Below are 21,293 nucleotides of genomic sequence, written 5' to 3' on the forward strand. Positions count from 1 at the left end.
TTTCTTTCAATCACTTCTTGCTCTTCCTTTTGCATTACAATCTGCATACATTGTTTCTTCCTTCTTATTAACTGGGGTCTGGGGATTTGAATGATATATCTTGATCGTGCAGATAGACGATAGTAGTCTTCATTGATCTCTAGCTCCTGCATACCTCCCATCTTTCTCTGAATCCATTTCATTTTGAAAGCAAGTGCTTGGTGACTATAATCTGATTTTTCACCTCAAGAACTGCTTTCTTTTGCCAACAGAACAATGACCTCAATTATTGTCACATAAAATCGGGTCTAACACTACAAATTGATAATGTCCCTAGTTAATTAGAGTATGTTTTGTTTGCAGTTTGAAGAGAACACAGTATAGAGTTAGACCGCCCAGATGCCCCGATTATGCAGTCCCCAGGTCTCCTACCGTCTAGCGCCTAGGCAGCCAATATTTAGAACATTGCCAAAAACATATATATAATAACAACAAGAAGTCAGAAGATGAAACATAGGCCGGAGCAAAGACAAAGTGCAAAATCTGAGCACAACAACTCTTGCAGAACCAACAGTCATTTCACAAAAATGATTTTGCTCCCATTTTCTCACCCATAATTATAAAGATAAAAATCTAAAAGTGATGAACTGTAACAAAAGCAGGTGAGTGCTAGATCTGGAAGAGACATACATAAGAAATTATAGACATAAGATTACTCTCTCCATCTTAATGCAGATACACGATTAATATATCACCATTCTTTTTAGATAAGAAAATACATGACCATTCCTTTTGGAGTGGGTTTAGTTTAAAATGGGGTTTCAAAATTGGGTGTATAATGAAATACCCCTAAGAAAATACATGACCATTCAAGTGTGGAACTCACCGGCTTAAAAGAGTTCAGGACAATAGTTGTAAAGTAATTACCATTTCTGATTGATACAGATGAGTGACAAGAGGACAAACTCTTTTCATGAGTAAGGTACATTGAGATCCATTTTCTTCTTTACTTTCCTACATTGATCTCCATAGCTTGCTGAGATATACCTTCATCCATTGACTTCTTCTGCTTCTCCTTTTGCTTTCCCCAAAGAGTTGGATACAGACCAAGAACTATCAAGATAGCTCCCAAAACACTGAAAACATGTAGAAGCCATTGGCATGGGTAAAATAATCCAGTAGTACCTTATTCATTCTCCAATCAATTCTAGTTAACAAGCATACCTTCCCAAGTATATAGCTTCTCCTAAGAGGAGTATTCCCAGTATAGCTACACAAATGGTAGCTAGTGGTCTAAAAGCTGTCATGAAAACTGGGCCTTTTGTTTTAACTACTAAGGTCAGAACATAAACTGTGATTCCAAAAATCACAATTCCCTGCAAAAATTATACCTCAACGAATTAGTTTTCATATCAGAGGCATTAGACAGTTGAAGGCGTGTGACCAGAGTACTTACGCTATACATAGGAGCAAGAAGTGTGTTCCATGATAATTTCCAAGAAGAGGCTTTGTGATCTAGAAGTGCTGCCATGATTGTTGAGAGCAGTGTCCCAGATAAGCAGGTTAATGATGTTGTAAGAGTGATTGGAGCTGGATACATTTTAATTGTAGATGTCTGCATAGGAGTACTTGTATAAATGTAACAGCATAATCTATGATAAAAATTTGTTTCACATATGATATAGTATTGCTTGTGAACAAAGCAGTACCTGTAAGATATAGAATGCTGCTGATGAACAAAACGAAACAGCAAGGACAAGGGAGCCTTTAATCCAGTATGTGTCTGTTGATGATTTTGAGGTAGCTGCAGTTTGGTGGGAGCTTTCAGTGTGCGTTGTAATCACAGCAATGCCTTTGTAGAGGGTCATAAGTGTTGCACCAGCAAGGCAACAAGAGTTCCCCCAATCTTTGCTGGGTACCAAGCTTTGAAATTTCGAACTTCTCCATCCTGAATAATCTCAATGCAGAGTTTAAGTTGCATGTAGCCATGGACTGCGTTTATTTGATTGTATCATTGACCACATACCAGACCTATATACTACTACCTGCACAACACAGCTAATATGAAGGTAATAGATGGAATCATGTTCCCCATGGGCCATGGCAGATGCAAAAGTTGGTGAAGTGTATTCCAATCCCATATAGAACAGTGTTCTTCCTAACACTCCTCTGAATTCAGAACCTTATGAAGTTAATTCAAATTGGCGTTGTCAACACTCAATCAGTGCGGCACGACATATTAAGGGTTCTTTCTACTCACCCCAGGAGGCCTAGGAAAAAGACATTTCGCAAGATTGGAACATTGATTTTGCTCTCATTTTTCCTGCGATGAGAAACACAAGCTAGAAAAGTTAATAAGTTTTTCTCAGAGTTGTTAGTTATGATCAAGATGTCAGCAGAAATTATAACACAGTTTCTGAAATTAGACTCAATCTTAACACCAAGAATTCCAAGAAAAATGAAAACCAAAAACCTCTCAAAGAGAAATGCTAAAAGAGCAGTTGCCAGAGTTCCAAAAGCATGTCCATAAACCACAAGGACATAACGACTCATGCCCTTGTCTAGAGCGACTTTGGAGACTATATTGTACCCTGCAAAGCATACATTAGAAAATATACAGAGGATGTAAGGTTTCGACTCTTCGATTACTCTGCCCCTCTTTCTGCATCCTTTCACTTCCTCTTCTTGCTCTTCCATCTGCACCACTATCTGCATAACCTTCCCCTCTGATTTCCTCTTATCATTAATTTTCAGCTGCAAAGGATCTAATTATTGCAGATAGTGCTTTGTCTTTGTCTCGCTCTCACAACTTTCTACGATTCCACTTCATTTAAAACAATGATAGTGCTGGGTGACTACGAGTCTATGTTAGTCACTTTAATAAGAACGCTGCTATCTTTTGCCACTAATTAATGGTTCAACTAGTATCATATGAATCGGGTCTACCAAAATACCCACTCATTATTTGAAGTGAAGCATAAGAATCCATAAGAAACCTTCAAATATAGAGCTTCTTTTCCATAATGACGTTCTCCCATATCAACCCATCTTTGATATCTTAATGTGGTTTACCCACATAAAGCCCTGCAGGACAAACACAATATGATCGAAAAAGATACTACTGCCACATCCAAAGTACCAGTGACCGAGTACTAGTGAGCTAAACCGGTCGTTTTTATAGACTCCAACATCATTATAGAATTGAATAGGTAACTTTGTCTCACAATCAATGTTCTAAATATCTCGATATATTCTCGATATATTCTTGATATTAAGAAAATGATACGATAAATTGCTTATCGGTTTATTATATCGGTCAACCCGAAAAATCAAGTCAAATACGGTTTGACCCGATATATCGTTGCCTTTTTTTAAAACGATGTCGCTTTGAAAAAAATAATTTAAAGAAAATGAAAATTTCGTTGATAGCATTTAATGACGAGAGAGTTTATGATGAATGATCACCTTTATTTTTATTAATTAATACTATTTATGTATTTTAATTGTCAAAACAATCAAATATTTTTTTATGAAGTTTATTTAGTACATTTACTTCTATAAGTTTTAATTTCTCAAGTTTATTTGGTATATTTTGATGTATTTGTTTATAAATATATTAAATTTAATTAAAAATGAGCAAAAACGATAAATCTGATATAATCCGATATATCTCGATATATCCCCGTTATATCCTTATTTTACAAAACCGATACGATGTCAATAACCGATATTTAGACCATTGCTCACAATACTGAAATGGTTCAAGAGAGTATGTAAGACGTTAAGAATTACTGTGTAGGCTTCTTCTGCCCTTGGAAATAGGAATCATAGAAATTCCGATATATTGTTGTTCTTAGCCTTTTATCCAACTAAACGCAATTCAGCACAAAACTCATTCAAACAGAACAGTTACATCTCTGGACATTCAAATGAGATAACAAGGCATGTATTTACAATGGAATGTTTACCTCCAAAATTCTTCACTTGCTCGTTGGAATGTTACATCTTTCATTTAAAAATTGTAATTATATGTCTCACTTATTAAAACTTTAAGTCCGATTCAAAACATTATACATTAGTCATTATTTACGATGCGATGTGCCTCAAACAATAAGTCAATTCAATACTTCAGACCACTATCTTTATGATTTATTTATTTCTGTTCTGAAAAAATAATTTGAATTAATATGCCGTCATGGTCGTTAAACCCTTCTGTAAAGTGTAAACCCCTCCAAAATCAAAGCCCCAGTCAAGAATGATCGATTCGATTAAACCACTTAACAAACAATGAGCCCCTACCTCTCTCTCCGCCACCGCTCCCTCACGCACCTCACGCGCCACTACTCCACCACCACCACCAAGACCAAAATCCCCGCTCTCTACTCCCCCACGGACTCCACACCCACCACCCCCCTCCAACTCCTCTCCTGGGGCCGCGGCGCCTCCGGCCAGCTCGGCGGCGGCATCGAGGAAATCCGCCTCTACCCATCTCCGGTCGCCAACCTCGCCGTCCCATCCTCCTCCTCCTTCACCCTCTCCCCAACTCCCGGCAGACTCCCAACGCCGCCCAAAGACGCCAATGGCTGTTTGGAGGTCGGCATTTCTTGTGGGCTGTTTCACTCTTCGCTCTTGGTCGACGGCAAGGTTTGGATTTGGGGTAAAGGCGACGGCGGTCGCCTTGGTTTTGGGCATGAGAACTCTGCTTTTTTGCCCACTTTGAATCCCTGTTTGGATTCAATACGGTGCGTTTCGCTTGGTGGGTTGCACTCTGTTTCTCTCACAACGCTCGGCGAGGTGTATACTTGGTCAGTACTATAGTAAAGACTTCACCTTTCTAGTGTTTTGTTACCTGCATTGTAGAAATGTGTGCTTCTTATGTTATTATCACATTGGTTTTAATGATTTTGTAGTCTAGGGTGGATTAAAGTTTGAAACTTTGGTAGATTGTGATATTGAGTTCACCCTAAAGTTTGAAACTTGTCAAGAGTAGGGGTTGCTTGTTACAAGTGTAGGAAAGTGGAAGTGTCATTTGGGATGCTGCAAGTTACTTTGTGCATTGTATGGCTCTGTTGATATATGTTTTTGGTTGGATGACTTAATTGTTTCTGGTTATTAAACATGAAGCTTGCAGGGGATATGGTGGTTTTGGTGCGCTCGGACATTCTATCTATACCAGAGAATTGTTTCCTAAATTGGTTGAAGGTTCATGGAGTGGGAGAATACAGCATGTTTCCACTAGTGGGACGCATACGGCTGCCATTACTGAATCGGGTATGTTATGGTTATCTGTTGTTGGAGTGATATTGTACTGGAAGGATGCATCATGATATTGATCTCAAACAGCATATAAGAACGTATTTGTGGTGAAACATTGCATATACGTGATTTTCTAGCTGCTCACCCTTTTTTTTGTGTGTGGCTATAGTGGTTTCTATTTGGAGGATCTAAGAGATTTCAGTTTTGGTTTCTATGAACTTTTAATTATGCAGGAGAACTTTATACTTGGGGTCGAGATGAAGGGGATGGTAGATTGGGCCTTGGTCCTAATCGAGGCCCAAATGAGGGTGGCGGGCTGAGCATTCCCTCCAAAGTGAAAGCATTACCTATGCCTGTGATTGCTGTTTCTTGTGGAGGGTTTTTCACTATGGTACTTACGGAAAATGGGGAACTTTGGAATTGGGGAGGTAAGGTGCTACTTTTATATGTTATTTTCTTGTGTCCATGCCGTCTATCTTATGAGTCTAATCAATTTATTTTGTGTGGAACCTACTGAAAGAATATATTGGAAAGAGGGATCCCCTACCTTCGTAATCGTGGATTTTCCAACTTAATATCTATGCATAGTATCTTGGTGAATATAACGCTTGACAAAACACGGGTGTTGTTATCAAACCTTCTCCAACATTTTTGAGTCTTTTGTCATTAGCTTGTGGGGATGAATATAAACTTGCACGGACATTTGGTAGGAGTATAATAACATCAAAACCTGGATGTGGTATATCATACCTATGTGCAAGTCATAAGAGTCTATAAAGGGTGGTTCTTCTGGTGCTTTATTTGTTCTCGTGATTAATGCCATTTTTTAGGCTTCATCTTTTTCTGCTTTGCCTTATGTGGTGCTACTGTCATATTTATCTTATTTTTTTGGTATGTTTGCAGCCAACTCTAACTTTGAGCTTGGAAGGGGTGATAGGGTTGGTGGCTGGCAACCAAAACCCGTACCTAGTCTTGTAGGGGTTCGTATTATTCAGGTAGCAAGTGGTGGATACCATTCCATTGCATTAACTGGTAAAGTAACAGCTCTGTGGTGATTGCAGTGGCAACTATTTTATGGTCTCTATTAGGTCTTAATTTTGGTTCATTCTTGATCTTAATTATTTCAGAGGAAGGTAAAGTATATTCTTGGGGCCATGGTGGGCATGGTCAGCTGGGGAACTCATCTGTGCAAAATCAAAAAACACCTACAATTGTTAAGGCTCTTGCTGATGAGCGTGTCATCTATATAGCTTGTGGAGGATCATCTTCAGCGGCTATAACAGGTAAGATGATACCTGTCTTCTTTAGAGCTGTGGTTTATTAAAAATTTTTAGTGCACTCAAATTGATAGATGTATGCATTTAATCTTTCATAACCTCAGAGTGTTTCCTTTGAGATACAGACTCATACAGTAGATGGAAAAAGTAGATTTTGAATTTAACCTTTTATAGGGATTTGTATTTAGTCAGGCCCTGTTGTAGTCTGGTATGGGCTGTTAGCTACTGACTGGACTATAAAGGAGGTTGGAGTGTGAATATGCTAATTCTTAGTTGCATGGTTGATAATTTGGAACATGGTTAGGCAGATATTGGTTCAGAGTAAGTAAACTTAATATTCTCATATTTTTTCTGATTTGTAAATTATTGAATTTTCTTATATTTTGTAATAGATACAGGGAAGTTGTATATGTGGGGATACACCAAAGATTCTCAGTTAGGAGTCCCTGGTCTGCCAGAGATACAATCAAGCCCTGTTGAAGTCAAATTTCTTATGGAGGATGATGGATTAGGACCGCACAATGTTCTTTCTATTTCAGTCGGTGCATCTCATGCTATGTGTTTGGTTTCAAGGTCAGATTTATAATGACTATTTGCAGTTTCGCACTGATGATTTTATTTTCTTTTTCTTTTTTGGTCCAAAAAGAAAATGTGAAAAAAAAAAACCAAAGCTTGATGTATATAGATTCCATAACTGCAGGGGTGAATCATCCGAGTGAGCTGCAATGGAGGAGAAATGAATGTCTATGATTAAGAGGTTAAATTGATACAAGATTAGAATGAGAGAAAGATGAGGAGTTGAGGTCTGCTGGTCAATTATACGGGATATAAATTTTGAATACTTGAGTGCAAGTAGCTTTCTCACTCTGGCACAGTTACTACGTTGATATTCCCTACTGATCTTATTCAAGACCAAACCCCTCCAAATGCTATGCTTCAGAGCCTGCTGCGAGATCTGATGACACTTGACAGAACACAATTATTGTATCCATGAGAGTTATCCCTTTTTTTTTCTTTTTCTTTTTTCTGAATTATGGCAGAGGTGGTAAATAGTCCTACCCTATTGTGTATTATTCCTGTAACGCCCCTGTTCCCACTGTTGCCCTAGTTACTTGTACCAGTCTGAGATTTTGCCCAGATTTTACTACAATCTTAGTTCAAAGTTTATACTCAGGCTGTTCAGTTGCTAAAAGAGGAGATAAATTATGAATTCTCTGTACTTTCTGCAGTGCATATCAATTAGAGTATAAATCTGACTCAAGTATATTGTCTTTATATTTTCTCATGATGTCTTTACAATTACTTTTTTTTCTCGTTTGAGAGTGGGATTTCCACTTTCCCAGTCATCTAGTGATTCAGTGGTACGCTGCTCTGCTCTGATTTTCTGATGTTCACTGCCATTTTAGCTATGGACAACACTTAAACTTTTACCTAGTGACATCGTTAAAGATTAAGGCATGGCTTTTCTTGAGTATCAAAGTACATAGCTGCGGTTGCTTTGTTTTGCTTTCTTTAGCAACCATTTGGTGATGTGATGAGATTCGAGGTATTGTAACTTCCATGACAGAACGTGGGAACACACATCACTGCTGTCCTTTGGCTTCACAGCCACGGCTGTAAACTTGGTTTCCGCAGCGTGAACTTATCTTGGTCCACTCTTCTCTGTAAACGCAGCACCCTATCGTTTCTGGTGGAGACCTCCACTACCATTGCCTTGTGTTTTAAAGTTTAAACCATCTGGTAAGAAAACAAATCATCATAAGAACGTTGGGAGTTTTTAGCCCACCTGTGACCTGAGTAGGGTAAACTTCACTTGCTTGTGGAATGGGTTTCCTTGGTTCTATTTGATCCCCAGAGAGACGAGCAGACAACATATAAACGTGACAGTGGACCACTCCCTCCTCCTGTGAAGAGTCTGTGATGATCGTTTGGTGGCGTGACAAACTTGAATTATTCTCACTCTCTCTGGCTCCAATCTTATTCACACCCCTCACGACAAACATTTACGAACCATGTCCCTCCGACCCCCATTAATACTTTCCCTTCTCTTGCATGATTCAATTTACAACGGGAAACTTACTTTTACACTATCTTGATCTGTTCTATGCTGTTCTACCACTCCTAGTCTGTCACTTCATAAACAAGTAATAACTTCTCTCTTTTTGTTAAGAGAAACCAGTAATAAACCCAAGTGCGGGTTGATCTTCGGGAGTTTGAGTGCTTCTGAGTCTGAACTTAAGTACCGGTTAGTCCCAACAGCCGATTTAGCTTCCGTTCAATCGCGCCGTTCTCGGCTTGCATCACTGTGCTCACTAGTAAACATTCAGCAATCTCCGGCTTGAAATTTTGCTTTAGCACCTTTTTGTTTTTCGACATTTCAAGTGCGATTTCTAATAAGGTATATCATGCGCGGATTAGCACGACAAAACCATGGTTTATATTTGTATTTTGAGATATGATTTGAAAACAACTTTATTAAGAAAAGACGTACACTAGCAATATAAGGTACTTTCTTTACAATTGTATATGGACACAAGCTAATACAAAGATTTGACGTGGTTGGATATATATGATTATAATGATATTATGTTCTACAAACTTTCGTTGCTGCTCATATTATCTAACTTGCAGCCTATGTAAGACCAATTTCCCACCATGTACACCAATGTAGCTACTAGCTAGCTAGCCGTAGTTAAACACCGAACACTGCGAAGCCGGCCGCGACAGCTCCGTGCCCGCGCTGGAAGGGCACGCCGCAAGTCCGATCGGCGGCACCATGCAGTTGTAACTCAAGCACAAAGATACCGTATCCGGCAATGCCGACCCGGGTTCCACCGGAAATTTCGATATGTAATTGTGTTGCAAGTACAATGTTCTGGTGGTGCCTACGTACGCGCTCTTAACATACGCCCTCGGAACGGTCCCAATCAGACGGTTGTTATTCAAATACAGGCTCTCCACGCCTGCCAAGATCGGCGACAGCTCACCCGTGAGCGCGTTGTGGCTCAAGTCCACGATAGAGCCCTCGCCGTACGATGGAGGCTGAGGCTGATCCTCCGCTGCAGGGACCACCAATGGGACCCACCCGGAGAGATTGTTCCGTTGCAGCATCAGAGATGGTAATGAAGTACGGAACAGCGACGCCGGGAGGGCCCCGCTGAATCTGTTCATGCTGAGGTCGAGGTGCACCAAGTCGGAGAGGGTGTCCATGCCGGAGATGGGTCCTAACAACTCGTTACTGGCGAGGGAGATGTAGCGGAGGGTGGAGGGGAGCTGTTGGGGAAGCTGGCCGGTGAGTTTGTTGTTACTGAAGTCGAGATGGAGGAGCTGGGACACGACGGCGGGAATGTCGCCGGAGATGTCATTGGAGGAGAGAATGAGGACTTTAAGCATTGGGAGACGGGTCAGTGCCGAAGGGACGGAGCCGGTGAGGCGGTTGAAGCTGAGGTCGAGAGTGTGGAGGTTGTTGAGGAGGGAGAGGGTGGCGGGAACCTGACCGGTGAGACGGTTGTTGGTTAAAGAAATGACACGGAGATTGACTAGGCGGCCGAGCTGGGTTGGTATCGGACCGGTGACGATACCAGGGTAGAGAATGAGCTGAGTCAACTCGGAGAGGTCGGAGAGTGAGGGCGGGAGGGAGCCGGCGAGACCGGGGGAGTCGGTGAGGCCGGTGCCGAGTGTGAGGGTGGTGACACGGCCGAGGGAGGAGCATGTAATTCCGGTGAATGATGAGCAGGGATCCGATGATGAGAAGTCCCACGTGGAGAAGAAGCTGGCGCGTGAACGGCGGGAGGGGACGTCGGTGAGGGAGTTCTTGATGGAAGCAAGGGCGCGGAGGTCGGCGGGGTCTAGCTTTTGTTGCATGGAGGGAAGAGCGAGATTGAGGAGAAGTAGAGAGAGTAGAAGCAGTGCGTGTGGGTTCTCCATTAGCACTGACAGACTGAGTGACTGAGCTAATTTGAGTGAGAGATGAGGAGGAACACAAAGAAGAAGAGATCGAGGTATATTTTACATATGATGACGATATAACCGTTGAGATTTGTCACGGCGTATTTATTTGGGTCGACGAGTGGTATTTATTGGCATTGGCTTATATAGATACATATTTGAGAATAGCGTCGGTTGGGGTTTATGATGAGTGGCTTAATATGGATCTCCATGATTGTGAGCTTTTAGTGGTTAGTACTTAGGAGGGTGAGGGTGGTTGTTAAAGCTTTACTGGTTATTAGATCATACTTAATTGGCCTGAATCATACTTTCTGAGTTTCTGGTGATCGACCATGGTGGGTTATCAACTTTTTTTTCGCTTTACATTAACGTGCTTGCAATTAACAAACGATGATTATGGAATCATGGATATATATAGTAGCAGAGAAATTGATGTCAGAATAAAGTTTACCAAGCATGCATCGATTACTATGGTTTAAGTCTTCAACATACACCTTGATTAAATTGCTCTTAATTTGATGATAAATTGATGGTTCATCAGTATCATATATATATATATATAGTCATAAAATTAGGTACAATATAATAAATTACATAAATTACTTAATCATGTTTTTTTCAAGTTTTTATATAAGATTGTAGTACGTAGCACTGAAAGTTAATCGACGTCATTTGACATTTTATCAAGATGAACTTGCAATCATCCGTTTGTTTATGCATCCACATTGTATAAGGATTAGCAAATGCTATTGCACCACCTTGCCAATTTGTCGCGGATCGATCACTAAATCGGTAGGAAGCTAGTCTCCGATTTCAAAGAGTATACTAACACTCGTTGTGCTGTACTAATCTCGTTAGTATATATTGTAATTATTCGATAATCTAGCAAAAATCAGAAATTATTATCTGATATTATCAGATCTGCATATTTAATTGATCATTTTTTTCTAATATCTCCCCACCTATTATAAATTGAGATGCACAACATCGTATGGAGATCCACCAATGTTGCGCAAAATAATCAAACTGATCTGACACCTTGCTCCCGTTTCCCAATCTCTAGTTAAACTTGGCCAACCAAGTAGAATCAGTATCAGATAAAAAAAAGAAAGTAGAATCAGTATATTCACTCTTGATTGTGTTGCCCATTTGACTCTGGCAGATCCAAATTAAGATTCATGCCAACTGCTTTCTGATAAAAACCTAGTTAAACCAACTAGTAACAGTATTACACTGATCCATAAACTTGAAAGACTTGTTTACTAACCAATGAACTGAACTTATTAATATTGACAAAACTCACTCAAAAACAAAAATAACAACAAAAGACAATATCTTAGCTAAACACCTCTGCCACCCTAATTAATCTAATCAATATGACATGTTGTTGGTCAATAAGCTAGATTCAGAACTATATATGCACATGGAACCAGTGTGGGCAAACATGCATCAAAATCCATGTATATTTTATTAATTCATACAAAACAATTAATAATGGTAGTAACATATATAAGAGTATATATGAGTATATGACACATTGTTAAGTGGAAGAATACATGTAGATCCACAGGTCAAGACTTCGTGACGCCACTGCTGGAAAGATTCTCCACTGCTTGCTATTCTAATCAGATACACATAAGAAGGCCAAGAACCACATTAGATATTACCAAAAAGAAGAAAAAAGAAATTGCAGAAGGAGCTATCATGTTATTGATCAGCTTTACGTGGGTGGTTTCCTTTGTTTATAAATGTTGACGACCCACAGATGGTCCAAATCATAAAGAAAATGTTGGTGATCGAATTGCATACTGAATACGTAGGTCCATTAGTACTACTCTCGGCAAAGGCTGCAAATGAAGCGCATGCGCCATGTCCAAGACGATGATGAAAGGAATGGGAATTGGTGTTGGTTTTCTGTTATAGGCTTATAGCAATATAGCCTCGTATCATATCACTACCATAAGCACACTACAAGAATTTCAATTGCTTTGTAGCAAGTCATAAGTGCTTTCTAGGAAAAAAGTGTTCAAACAAGCCTTTTGATGCAAGTTCCCGGGCGTTTTTTCATTAAGCTTTAGACGCTACTGTTTCACATTTCAAAGAAAGTGAATAGAGAGGCTGAGACTCGTACAGTGGTGCGTACGTTTTGCAGTTTTGCCTAGGAAATTAGTTAAATTCGAATGCTTGCAAGCAGGAAATGACAACCAACAATACTAGTCTTGGTCTAGTGCAGCAGCCACGAAATACTTGGCTAAAGATGAAGGTTCAGCTGGTATATAACTATATATACATCATCTTTGGGGTTTTACAGTTAGCCAGCTAGAAGTTCATTCTTTATAAGTTTATAACTCACAAATCACAATCGGTCCAATCCCTCTATATTGGGAACAATTGTAATTGTACCAGTGTGGGATCCCTTAGTATGATGGCATCAATTGCCAATCTTGACAAATCGATCACAGCCGACAAAAAAGAAAATGGAACCAGCCTTCCATACGGGCGTGTAATTAGAACTATGGTGATCGATCGATCGATCTGTAGCTCAGGCATGTGGTCACAGAGCTTAGTGTGCGTAAAGTTAACATCAGACCAGAGGACCATATTTGTGGCATCTTAACTTAGCTAGAAATTTCAGACCAAAACAACTTAGCTAGAAATTTATTCACTTTTCACTTCTCACATAAGAATTAGCAATATTTTATTCTTATATATAGGGTTTGATTCTGTTATGGTTGTAATGTTGTATAACACCCTTAATAAGCATCAGTGATATTGGCCATTACTGAAAGGATAAAAATGGCATCCTTTATAATGCTAAATTGCTTAAACTAGGAACTATAGAACACGAGTACGAAATTCTGAAGAATCTGAACTCGAATGCACAGTACGAATAACATCCCATTTAAAGTAGTTTGAGCCCAGACCCAAAATCCCATTACCAAACCCGATTACAAGGATGTCATAGCCCTCCGCCGGAGTGGAATAAGATTGCTGATCAAACCCCGTAATTATAAATTACATTTATATAATCAAAATATTACGTTTGAAAGAGGATAATAAATTATGATATAATTTAGACAAGTTAAGTTTTAAATACACACCTATAAACTCTTAATACACACCCCTATCATTCAATAATTCAAATAACATTTTGTATGTATGTTGAATGACCAAAATAGATACATGTAATAATTCAGAAAATTAAAAACAAATTAAATTATCAAAACTAAGAATTTATTTTTAGAAACAATTAAAATAAAAAAATTTACAGAGAAATTTAAATTAGTATATATTTTGATGGAAAATTAAGTGTGAAATTCAAACAATCAATTCATTCCTTAATTTTCACCGAAAAAGATCATTTTTATTTTTAGAGTCCCAAACAAGGTAATTCATGAAAAAAAATTATGATTTTTCATTATTCATTAAATTTCATCTTCATACATTCTTAACAAGAAAATGTTCATCTTTTTCAAACAATCAATTCATCTCTTTCTCTTATATATATATATATATATATATATATATTCACACAATCAATTAATCATTTTTATGATTAAAGAATTTGAAAAAAAACAATTGCAATCTATAATGATTCGTAGGAATAAACAAGAATCGATATGAACATCTTACGATGTTAATATATATATATATATATATATAAGGCTTTTCACATAAGGTCCTTATCTTAGCTTAAGGTACGGATTTTCATTTTTGACCAACTTTTTGATCGATTTTTCACATCTCCACCGTCCAATATCTAGGTTATAACGTATAGATCATCTCTACAAAATGTCAGCCGATTCCATAAGCGTTAAAGTACTCATAACTTCGATTTTCTACTCAAAATATGAACGGTTCAGGTTCGGCAAATTCAATACGTCCATTGGTTTTGATTAGTTCGATACCTTAACGATCATGAAATCGGCTGAAATTTTGTGGAGATGATCTATACGTTATAACCTAGATATTAGACGGTGGAGATGTGAAAACTCGATCGAAAAGTTGGTCAAAAATGAAAATCCATACCTTAAGCTAAGATAAGGACCTCCTTATGTGAAAAGCCTTCTATATATATATATATATTAATATATTAATCACTGTAAAAAGCCTCGTATATCCAATAATGACATATTTTGTGATTTTTTTATTCAAGATTATTTTAACTTTTTTATGTGGTGTATTTAAAAAAAATATTGGAATGAAAATTAAAATAAATGGTGTATTAAATATGAGTGTGTATTAAGAGATTTAAGGTATGTATTTAAAATCTCTCTTTAGACAATTTAATCATAAGAAATATGATGATTGGCATAGGCCTTGTTGGCAATACGGTTACTCCAATTTTAACTTGCAGTCAAAATATAAAAACTATAGTTGGGAGACTAAGAAAGCCTTCTTCTTTAATGAGAGCGGCCAAAGAGAGAAAACACTCGAGAAACTATACCTGTGTAACACCCCAAACTTCACATCTTCAGCTTAAGCGCGTCACGGTGTCGCTGGTCTCTAAAACATAAACCAAAAACTTGATTTACATTCCAAAGAAACGCAAGACAATTTTTTTTATAAAAAAACTTTTTGAGTAATGCAACAAAAGCTCTAAAATAATTTTGAGGTGAAATTTTTATTTTCAAAGATACATTTGTCCGTCCAGAACTTAGTATAACTGACAACTCGAAATAACGAGTTCTAAGAAAGAATTCCAATAAAGCTAAACAAGAATAATGAATAGGTTAAAAAATGAATATAGCTTTAACCAAGTTCCAAGAATCACAAACAATTAGTAGGTTCTAAAATGGAACCAATGAACATATGATTTAAGAAACCTGGATTACACACACTGCCCCATCCTCCTCTATCTCATACCATTGCACAGTATATGTGGACACTAATGTAGGGCGTCTGGGTTAGCTTTGAAAACATATATTTGGCTAGCCGGTATAAAAAATCAATTTAAAGAATTAAATGAATGACAAACTTTCATAAACATGTTTTGACTCGAAAATCGGTGCAAGATTCTCAATACACAAGCCCAAAATCCAAATAATAACTAATGGTCAGTCCTATAGACCAACTACACGACCTTACCTCAGATATATTGTAATAGATAAGCGTAGCAAGAGCGTTAGCTACCAAGATACACAATGTTTCGAGTCCCTCCTTAAAATCGGACCTCACACAACTAGTGTAACTAAATCCTCCGGAGGTTTAAGGGATCGAACCTAAGGAAGTCAGTGTCACCCCTCGCTCGTAAACCATCACATTTTTTCACGGTTTGGTTAATACATTCATATATAAAACAACCAAACCACAACATGCACCATTTTATAAATAGAAGTGTGGAAAGTTCTAATCGAGATAACTAATGAACCCCTACTTGGATTCCAATGTTTTCCCTCGCGTACTCTGCGAGTCACAAGCTTTCTACTTCCGTTCACCGGGTAACTGGAGTCCCTAGTCCGACATAATAGTCATTAATGGCTTGACCACAATCATATATAATCACGACGATTAATAAATCGTGTACTCGACACTTTTCTACGTTGACCACATACTTGACCAATCACGACCACGTCACAACCAATCCAAATATTTCTTGATCAATTATAAGATTAGTTTCAAATCATGGAATACTAACTGATAATGCAAGACCAACATGCATATACTTCCATTTTTACTTTCAATTTCCGTTGCATAGTAATTTTACAAAATCCATAAATTTACTATGCACACCCATAAATTTATTATGAGTACCCAATCCATTGTATCTCCACCACCGCACAACCAACCAAGCAGAATAAGCAAAAGAGTACCATATCAGATCCCTGATCATGGTCTCCTATAACAATCAACTCAATTTCCCAGTTAAAGAACAAATTCACTTCATTTGTCAAGCATAAGGTCATAATCGATTTGCCCTCAACATACAAGGTACAAGAATATAATCAACAGTGAGCACGCACTATACTAGCTTGACAAATTTAACAAAACTCACTCACAGACAGCTCCAATTACTACCAAAGAACATACAAAATATAATTAATGGTCCATCTTGTTTATTTAACTCTTTCAGTTTATGCATGGATGCACAGAGCCAAATCTGTAATTAAGTACATAAATTAAGAGCTTCACAAAATACCAATGTATTCCACAAAGTCCTAATCAACTCCATACTAATCAGCTGGGCAAAACAATGATCAAAGACTTCCCAATTTGCCATTCAATTACAGCAAAATAGGAAATCAGAGCTGCATAGTTTCACTGCAAACTACATCATACCACCATCATAATTCCCAAAGTTTAAGGACATTAATCACCAATCAAATTTCAATATATATACAAGTCTAAATGCACACCAAATGGCTATATATTCTGATCATAGACATCACCATTCAAGTTGAAATGTTAATATGTATAATTGCACAATAGCAACTTCAATCAATTTCCGGAATGCCACCACCAAAGTTCAATCTTTAAAAACTTGAATTATAAACTTAAGGCATACTGAGCCTTTCATTCAAAACCCATCTTAATTGATTAACTTTCCCGTAGGCTTGGAAAGACTAACTCAATTAAGTTCTTGACAAATCTCTTAGTATCCAGGCAACTAATTCATTCTAACCCTTCACCAATATACAACCTTTCTTTAAAGCATTTGAATTCAACCCAGAACTACAAACCCAACGTTAACAACAGCTCCACCAACACAACTTTCATTCTGCTCAAATCAAACAAACCCAACTACAAATCACAAACACCATGAAAAAGAATCAGAGATCAATACCTGGTCACTGATTTCTAACCAAGTTTCAGCTTCACTTCCTTTGATATCTCCCACTACCAGACCTGATTTCAATCTAAGCTCCAAGCTCATAATCTTGCTTCAATACAAAAAAGAGAAGAGAACGTCGATGGCACCCGAAAGCTTGACACCGCTCACCGCAAATCCTTCATCCATGGTCGCCGGTCGGGAGAAACTGGGGCTGAGAGCGTCGGCGGCGATGACGGGACTTGAATGGAGGTGAAGCGGCGGCCGGAGAAAAGCTAACGGCGGAGAAGGATCGATGGTCTCGCTGGTCGCGATAGGAGGTTGCAAGGGTTGATCTGTTTCTCCCAAAAAAGCTACAGAATGAATACTTATCTCACCAATATAAATATGTGGCTCAAATCCAATGGTTGAGATAACTTGATCAATTTTCTCGGCCAAGATCGCACCATTACAAATTCCAGATTTTCCAAATAAATTCTTGATATTTCCAAACTTTGGAAAAATCATTATAAATAATTCGGAAATCCAAGAAAATCAAATATCCGAAAACTCTAAAAAATATTCTCGAACATTTATTTTAATTAATTACTAATATTGTAAAATAGTCACTAACGACCTCAACTTAACTTGTTAATATTTCCGGGGCTCACACCTATTCGGCGGTGTGTTCTTCCGCCGTCGTCGGACGGGCGTAATCAGCCCCATGTAGGCTCGTTATGTGTTGGATCCTTGAACGATATCTTTGTTCGTATCAGGGAGTCTTCGATGATGTTTTCAAGGGTGAGGAAGGGTGAATGTGTGGTGGCTGTTGGATGTTGGTCTGACCATCGTTGGCTTGGTCGGCAGAAAGGCTTGGCGTTGCAAATTCGGTGGCTGCTGGGTGGTGGGGGGATTATGGCGGTGTGACGTCGCTCTGAACAAGTTGGTTTGCTATGGATCAAACCTATTAGATCTGATATGGGAACTAACATGGGTGGTGGAGGGTCCGTAAGGAGAAGTGGAGGGTTGATGTGGTTGGTGGTCCAGCAGTGCGGACATGGCGGCGTAGGTTACAAGTTGACCGCGGCAGGTAGTGGATCAGTTTAGACTTGGTTACTGCGCGTTTCCTCTTATCCCCAAATTGAGACTTGGGCTTAGGCTCCTCTTGTGGGCTAGTTTATGCTATATGCTATATTATGTTTTTAGTTTTAGTTTAATTTGTTGGTTAATAAATCTCTGCATCTATGTAATAGGGTCAGTCGGAAGCAACACTTCACTGCAAAATATAACTCTTATATTCATAGTCGGACTTCTTTGATAACTTCAGAAAATGTCTTCTTATTTTTTATTTAAATTTCGTCATGAATTTTTTCATCATGGGAGTTTTTTTTCTCTTTTTTTTCTTAGTACATGGGAATTAATATCTTCTTCTTTGTTTTTCCGATGGCTTTTCCGGGGGCTTGCTTTTCCTTAGGTTTGAAAGCATGTATGAAAACTTATTTAATATGTGTTGATTATTATCATCTTCTGCTATATACCCTTCGAGGTTGGATGGTTAGGAATTATTAATAGCACCAAGTTCTAACTAAAATCTTATGTGCAAGATCTGGGAGATTTACAGAAGAGAGAGGTAGAGTTCGTAAGAATGGAGAAAGACAAAGTTTTATTTAAAGAGAAAACCATAGTAATTACATATCATTTAGTTTAATATTATAAAATTTAATAAATGATTATTATTTAACTATGGTAAAAAAATGGACACATGACAACATTTGAAGAGGTGGGCATTGGGTGAGCAAACTAACAGTGGTGGGCAAATTTGTATCCACCAGATGCGAGTCATGTGAGTCAAGTGACATTTGTCACTTAGTGAAATAAGGTTGTGTGGCTTTCTTTTGTGCTTACACGTGGCACAAAATCATCAATGGCTGAGTAACACGTGTCATCTTCAAAACCTATACATAGAGTTGCACCTCCATTTCAGCCGTGCATCTCTATTCTCTCTCCTCTTTCTTTTCGGTTTATATTAGTTTGTTAGTTTTATGACGAAATTTTCACGGATCATAATTTTTTATTCATAACTCTGATTTGCAATCCACGAGTGGCTACAAATACGTATCGACGTACTCTTTCCATCCTAGAGGTTTGGGATAGATCCAACGGTGATTTCTAAAAGGCTCGTTTAGGTGTCTTGATTTACTATCCATGTGACGATTTCTACCTTCAAAAGTGAGTGGTTTCTGTAATGTGTTTCAAATGTTCTTTTATGCTTTGAAATTGGTCGAAAAACATGATTTTGATATGTTTATGAAATATCTATCTATTTTCAAGTGAAGCATGTTGATTGTGAACTGTGTTGGATTATACATATTATGGTGTTAGGAGTTATTGTTTGATTAGTCTTGGAACATATGAACTTCTTAATTGGATTATACCAAAGTAAGGATGTGGCACATGGTGGTATATGGAAAGAGGTCATTAGATGATTGTGGAGATCACTAAATTGAAGGATAACCAATAAGAAGGGATTGTGCGATGTGACACATTATTGTGAACTGTGCGTATATGATATACTATTTTTCTTATAGCGTGAGTAAAATGATATGGGTTTACCGGCATCTTACATTACCCACTCATTGAGCGCGTGGTTTTACTCAACCACCCATGTATACACTTTTTTTGCAAATAAGTATAGATTTGTCGAGTCGGGAAGGGATTGAACGGGCTTAGAGTGAATATCTTAGAAAGAAGTTGTTTTTATTTTTAATTACATTCTGCACTATAACATCAAGTCTCGCGTTCGGACCGGCGCGCGGTAGGGTAAAACCCATCGACCGTTGGGACCGGAGAATGACAGTGTAACAAGTAACAACTTAAATATATGCTTAAGTGCTTAACAAAACCTTTGGATTCGACCAAGGACTAAAATTTTGGAGAGAACGAAAATATTGATGGTCTAAAAATAGGAAATTTCGACAGAAATTTCAGGGAAATATTGATTTCAAAAAATAATTGAGTAAATTGATGAAAATTTATATAAAAACATGGAAATTTTGAATGAAATTTTGAGAGATGTTTATTTGATTAATGATCTACTATATTTCATAAGAAATTATTATATAACTATTAGTCTATGTTGAGTTATAGTAATTTGAGTTGAAACAATCGTCCATAATTATTAAAAATCTACTTTATATATATATATATATATATATATTTTCAATGGTTGTGAATCTAAATGGAGGCTAGGTCATCAAGCCTTATATATATATATATATATATATATATGATCAATTAAACATGAAATTACATGAGTGTTTTATAACCACATAGAGGATCTATGAGGTACAAAATTTTCACTATTTGCATTATCTCCTTGAGTAGAGCCCTAAGTATATTGTGAAGAATAGTCATTAAATGATACATCCCCTTTGTAGTTTTGCATGTATTGACTTATATGTCAACCATATGGGTCATAGAGGTCATGGACGGATCAGAGGTTTGATTCCCCTAACCTACAGATTTTTATTTTATTTGAAGTTGAACTGTTAGAGAATCTTAGGGCCTAACACGTGGCGATATTATGAAAATATCGGAAAATTTAGAAAGTTTCGAGATATATCGAGAAATTTTAGAAATTTCCACCGAAAAATGCTTGGTATGTAAAATATATCCATATGCCGAAAAATAAAAATTTCACGGAAATATCGGGGAAAGTTTTGATATTTTAGTCCTTGGATTCGACATATACCTAAAGCATTTATATGCATAGACCATATCCATTAGAAATGGATTTTTAAAATCACATAGAAATCAACATAAAACCACAACACATAAGAAGAAATTGTTTAATTAAAAAAAAAACAGAATGCGCCTTCACGCGCTCGGAGTTGAGAAGTGCCTCAACGTTCTTGTCTGGCGGCAAGCCTTTCCGCTGTCATTGGACATGCCTCGATTACCTCTATTATGGCTGATGAGTTCTCGCCTTGATCCCTTCGATGTCAGGTATTGTTTAGGGGTTCTCGCGTTGAGGAAGAAGATGATGTTGGCAGCGCTTGGGGATCTGCTTGCCTTTCACCAGATCG

General features: G+C 37.8%; 2 protein-coding genes, 1 long non-coding RNA gene and 1 pseudogene across 3 annotated transcripts; 1 reads left to right on the forward strand and 3 right to left on the reverse strand.

Moving 5' to 3' along the window:
• Positions 1 to 367: 367 nt before the first annotated feature.
• LOC126799803 (WAT1-related protein At5g07050-like) lies at positions 368 to 2,703 on the reverse strand (annotated as a pseudogene).
• Positions 2,704 to 4,227: 1,524 nt separating this feature from the next.
• LOC126799797 (RCC1 domain-containing protein RUG3, mitochondrial) lies at positions 4,228 to 7,739 on the forward strand. The gene is made up of 7 exons (XM_050527059.1): positions 4,228 to 4,784; positions 5,111 to 5,250; positions 5,469 to 5,663; positions 6,139 to 6,267; positions 6,363 to 6,518; positions 6,905 to 7,085; positions 7,213 to 7,739. Exons 1-7 carry the CDS (start codon positions 4,267 to 4,269, stop codon positions 7,229 to 7,231), a joined length of 1,338 nt encoding a protein of 445 aa, XP_050383016.1. The 5' UTR covers positions 4,228 to 4,266; the 3' UTR covers positions 7,232 to 7,739.
• Positions 7,740 to 9,112: 1,373 nt separating this feature from the next.
• LOC126799798 (LRR receptor-like serine/threonine-protein kinase RGI5) lies at positions 9,113 to 10,439 on the reverse strand. The gene has a single exon (XM_050527060.1). It carries the CDS (start codon positions 10,437 to 10,439, stop codon positions 9,195 to 9,197), a length of 1,245 nt encoding a protein of 414 aa, XP_050383017.1. The 3' UTR covers positions 9,113 to 9,194.
• A 1,552-nt stretch (positions 10,440 to 11,991) lies between these two features.
• On the reverse strand, positions 11,992 to 17,756 carry LOC126799804 (uncharacterized). Its single transcript, XR_007672655.1, has 3 exons — positions 17,245 to 17,756; positions 14,908 to 14,966; positions 11,992 to 12,081 (listed from the first exon to the last, which is right to left on the reverse strand). It is a non-coding gene; the product is annotated as an uncharacterized LOC126799804 (long non-coding RNA).
• Positions 17,757 to 21,293: the final 3,537 nt, after the last annotated feature.

Source organism: Argentina anserina, chromosome 6 (genome assembly GCF_933775445.1).
Source record: "Argentina anserina chromosome 6, drPotAnse1.1, whole genome shotgun sequence".
Taxonomy (NCBI): domain Eukaryota; kingdom Viridiplantae; phylum Streptophyta; class Magnoliopsida; order Rosales; family Rosaceae; genus Argentina; species Argentina anserina.

Excerpts from the sequence above, each read along its gene's own strand:
- LOC126799797 (XM_050527059.1), top strand. The coding sequence starts at position 4,267 with ATGAGCCCCTACCTCTCTCTCCGCCACCGCTCCCTCACGCACCTCACG. Across the intron at positions 4,785-5,110 it reads CTCGGCGAGGTGTATACTTG|GGGATATGGTGGTTTTGGTG; the intron begins GTCAGTACTATA and ends TGAAGCTTGCAG. Across the intron at positions 6,268-6,362 it reads CCATTCCATTGCATTAACTG|AGGAAGGTAAAGTATATTCT; the intron begins GTAAAGTAACAG and ends TAATTATTTCAG.
- LOC126799798 (XM_050527060.1), bottom strand. The coding sequence starts at position 10,439 with ATGGAGAACCCACACGCACTGCTTCTACTCTCTCTACTTCTCCTCAAT.